The 3642-nt window shown below is 29.7% G+C and overlaps 2 protein-coding genes across 2 annotated transcripts; one reads left to right on the forward strand and one right to left on the reverse strand.

Annotated features, from left to right (window-relative positions):
- The first annotated feature begins 435 nt into the window (after nt 1-435).
- On the forward strand, nt 436-1672 carry LOC138944041 (uncharacterized). Its single transcript, XM_070314919.1, has 3 exons — nt 436-612; nt 872-1067; nt 1417-1672. The coding sequence occupies exons 1-3, from the start codon at nt 436-438 to the stop codon at nt 1641-1643; spliced, it is 600 nt and encodes a 199-aa protein (XP_070171020.1). The 3' UTR covers nt 1644-1672.
- Nucleotides 1673-2253: 581 nt separating this feature from the next.
- LOC138944042 (uncharacterized) lies at nt 2254-3024 on the reverse strand. Its single transcript, XM_070314920.1, has one exon. It carries the CDS (start codon nt 3022-3024, stop codon nt 2254-2256), a length of 771 nt encoding a protein of 256 aa, XP_070171021.1.
- Between the last annotated feature and the right edge of the window lie 618 nt (nt 3025-3642).

Genomic DNA, 3642 nt, shown 5'->3' on the forward strand with positions numbered 1-3642 from the left:
GGCCCACTGCGGCGGTAAGGTTTTTATCTTTAATTGTACTCTCCATATTAGTATCAAGAAAAGATGGTTTAATTTCGGTGTTTTCCTTCACCTAGGTCGGTTGGCTTCACCACGCCTGACGAGCCCGACCTGCCCGGGATTTTTTACTGAGGTTACCTACCTCTCCTTCTCACTCGATCCCTCCTTCTCCTCCATACACGCCCCCTCCCCCCCTTCCCGCAGAAACCCCAATACCCTCCCCACCCATCCCCAATACCCACACATACCCACATACCCCCCTCAAACCCCCACATCCCCCAGAAAACCCCAATAACCCCCCTATAGCCCCCCACAATATCCCGCTCCAATCCACGCATTCGCTCAAAAATAAATAAAAATAATACGCAATCACACGACAATCGAGTTATTTGGTGCACTCTTAGACCCCTTCCAGGAATGGAAGGGGAGCCCCCCCACCACGACAAGGTGGTGCACCATCGGGGGGGTGAATCTCCACGCCTAGTCGGAAATAAACAACAATATAAGTTTTTTAAATTCTACTTGAATAATAATAATGGAAAAACAGTTCAAGTGGTTGTATGGAACGAAGACATCGATCATGTAGATGTAGATGTAGAACATCTTATTATCGAATCATGTAAGTGTCTTTATCTTTTTTCTTTATAATTCTATAAATATATAATAATAAAAGAATAAAATAAATAATATCTTATAATATCTTATAATAATATCTTATAATATCTTATAATAATATTTTATATCTTATTAATAATATCTTATTTAGTTTATCTTTAATATATATTCTTTAAAAATTAACGCATATATATATGTAATGTATTAAAAATATTTAATATAAAATACATATGTATAGATTATACATTTAGATGGTGTTCAAGCCAGAACACCAAAAATTACAAATTTTAACAACGGGGATGTTTCATACGAATTATTAATTCGTAACAACACTGTTGTTACGAACTTGGGTAAATTCGAACCAATTTGCACATTAAATGATAAACCTGTATTAACAAAATTACGTGAAATATTAAATACATCCGGTCGCGTTAGTAAGTTCTCTTATATATACTAAATATATATTTATATAGATATCTTTATAGTCATGTTAATGATGATATTTTTATCCATATTAAATACATTTTCTATATATTTGTTGATGAAAAACCGTTTTATTCAAATTTATTTTTTAATTAGAATTAGAAGATAATCATAGCAGGATATATAGTAATTTATTCTTTTTATTTTTTTTGTTTTCTTTTAAATTAAACAATTCTTTTTTTATTCAAAATATTTTTTCTATTTATAAAATTAAAAAGTTTTTCTATTTTTAAATTGAAAAGTCTTTCAGTGATTTTTATTTTAAAAGCTTTATTATATATAAAATTAAATATTTTGTAGTATTGGAAGAGTTTGTCAAAACAAATTTTACTGAAACACATAATAATAAATTGAATAAATTTATCAGTTGCGGGTCAATAACAGATGGCATTTATAAATTAGAAGTTCATATAATAAATTTTTCTTATGATGACTTTCTTAAACTTGAAATAAATAAAGGTGATAAAATCGAAATAATAGGCATTATGCAAACCTCAGGTAATAGATATTTATATTATAAATTTTAAAACTTGTGATTTATATTACTTAATAGATATTATCTAATTTTTTAATTTTTGGACACACACACACACGCTCGCGCGCACGCGCTTTAATGTTAAAAACACGAGCACATATGTCAGGTCTATCAGAAGCTTGTTGACCAGGTAAGAGGTTTTCCTCGATTTCACGCCATTTTGGATTACAAGTCATGGTAATAGAAAGGTCTGGTTTACCAAACTTACTAACAATTGCCATTGCATCTTGATAATTTTGTAACATATTACGCGGTGATCCAGTAAATGTAGAAGGAAATATAACCATTTTTTCAATACGTCCATTGAAATCATTTGCCATAGTTTCTATATAATCTTTCAAACCTTGATATGTTTCAGTACGTAATTCTTTTTGATGATTTTTACAATAATCAATTCTATCTTTTTCAATTTTTACATAACTGTCTATGAGCCACTGCTGAAATAGACGACGACCTAATATAAAAGCATTAAATTCATTACGAATAGCCATACGATATTTAATATATTGTCCTCTAGTTATTCGTCTATTACTATTTAATTTTGTTAAATGACGATGCCATCCTTGAGTACCATATGGATAAAACAATGGATATATCCATGGTTAAACATTAGGATCCATAATACTAACTTTTTGCAAAGTTTTAGTATTTTTATTACGTATTGTAACATATGATTCTGGAATTTCTCCATCAGCATTTGTATAAAAAACAGCAGCAACTTCATTATTTCTTTGAGCATTATATCGACGTCGATCCATACCTGGTTTGAAAGTAAATAATAATTGTAATTCTGATAATAATTCACCAGATTCCATTTCTAAATGCCGTTGATTTTCTAATTCTTCACCCATCATTTGATACGATTGAGCAAATATGTTACATTCACGCATTATATGTTCAAGATTTTGTACAATTTCAAAATCTAAATGTGAATATTGATTAAGACGATAATTTATTGCTTCATTTGAATCTACAATAAAAAGTTGGCCATAAGTAGGAGTTTCATTTTGTGCAGCATATAATGCTGTATTAATTTGATAATAAATCTGCCCTTGTATCTTGAAACAATATGGACCAGGTCGTCTATCTTGAAAGTTGATTAAATTAGCGTTAAATGATGCAAATGAAAATGAACTATTATAACTACGAATATGTTGAAAAAAATTATTAGATTTTTCATGAGTTCCATCGAATAAAGAATGAAGAAATTGAGGAAATTTAGGTAATGGTTGAAGATATACTGCACCATGATTACAACCATCATGAAATGAATTTCCTTTATTAGACACTTTTTCAGCAGCGAAATGTCTTGCATTACAATGAACACAATATACATCCATAGACCCAATATAATATTCTTCTATATTATCCATTATTGTTATATCATTTATATTTAATTGTGGCTGTCCTTTTTTTCGTAATCGATATTGAGATTGATATTCTGCATGTTTTTGACAAGAAAACACGAGTTATCGTTGAACAATTGTTCGGAGTTTGGAAACGTCGATTTCCATGCTTGCATTACGGTTTAAGAACGAAATTGAACACATCAGTGGCAATTGTTTGTGCCACTGCCGTTTTGCACAATGTGTGCATTCAACATAATCTAGGCGAAGTGGTCGAAGACCACTTGAATCACGAGTTGAATGAAAATGTATTTCAAGATAATGTAAATAGAGAACAAAATGGCATAGGACTTGCGCATAGAAATGCTTTTATTTTAAGGCATTTTTCATAATCATGAAACAGTGCTACGAATCAATTATATTTATATTATATTATATTAGTTTATATCTACAATGAGTTGTGCGCATGTTTTAATAATGTGAATCAAGATAAAATATCTAATTAAAATATATACATATGTATGTCTAATATATATTATAGTATGGACCATAAACTTTTACATTTGTACATATAGATTAAAAACTAATTTTAATTTAAAAAGTGTTTTATTTATTTAACAAAACTAAAATAAAATGTTCCTCATT

Source organism: Polyergus mexicanus, unplaced genomic scaffold (genome assembly GCF_030449975.1).
Source record: "Polyergus mexicanus isolate NDT 795.1 unplaced genomic scaffold, iyPolMexi1.0 SCAF_77, whole genome shotgun sequence".
Taxonomy (NCBI): domain Eukaryota; kingdom Metazoa; phylum Arthropoda; class Insecta; order Hymenoptera; family Formicidae; genus Polyergus; species Polyergus mexicanus.

What these genes read in the sequence shown, in the direction of transcription:
- LOC138944041 (XM_070314919.1), top strand. Translation starts at nt 436, where the DNA reads ATGGAAGGGGAGCCCCCCCACCACGACAAGGTGGTGCACCATCGGGGG. An exon ending in TCGATCATGTAGATGTAGAT is followed by an intron (nt 613 to 871) that starts GTAGAACATCTT and finishes ACATATGTATAG; the next exon opens with ATTATACATTTAGATGGTGT. An exon ending in AAATACATCCGGTCGCGTTA is followed by an intron (nt 1,068 to 1,416) that starts GTAAGTTCTCTT and finishes AATATTTTGTAG; the next exon opens with TATTGGAAGAGTTTGTCAAA.
- LOC138944042 (XM_070314920.1), bottom strand. Translation starts at nt 3,024, where the DNA reads ATGGATAATATAGAAGAATATTATATTGGGTCTATGGATGTATATTGT.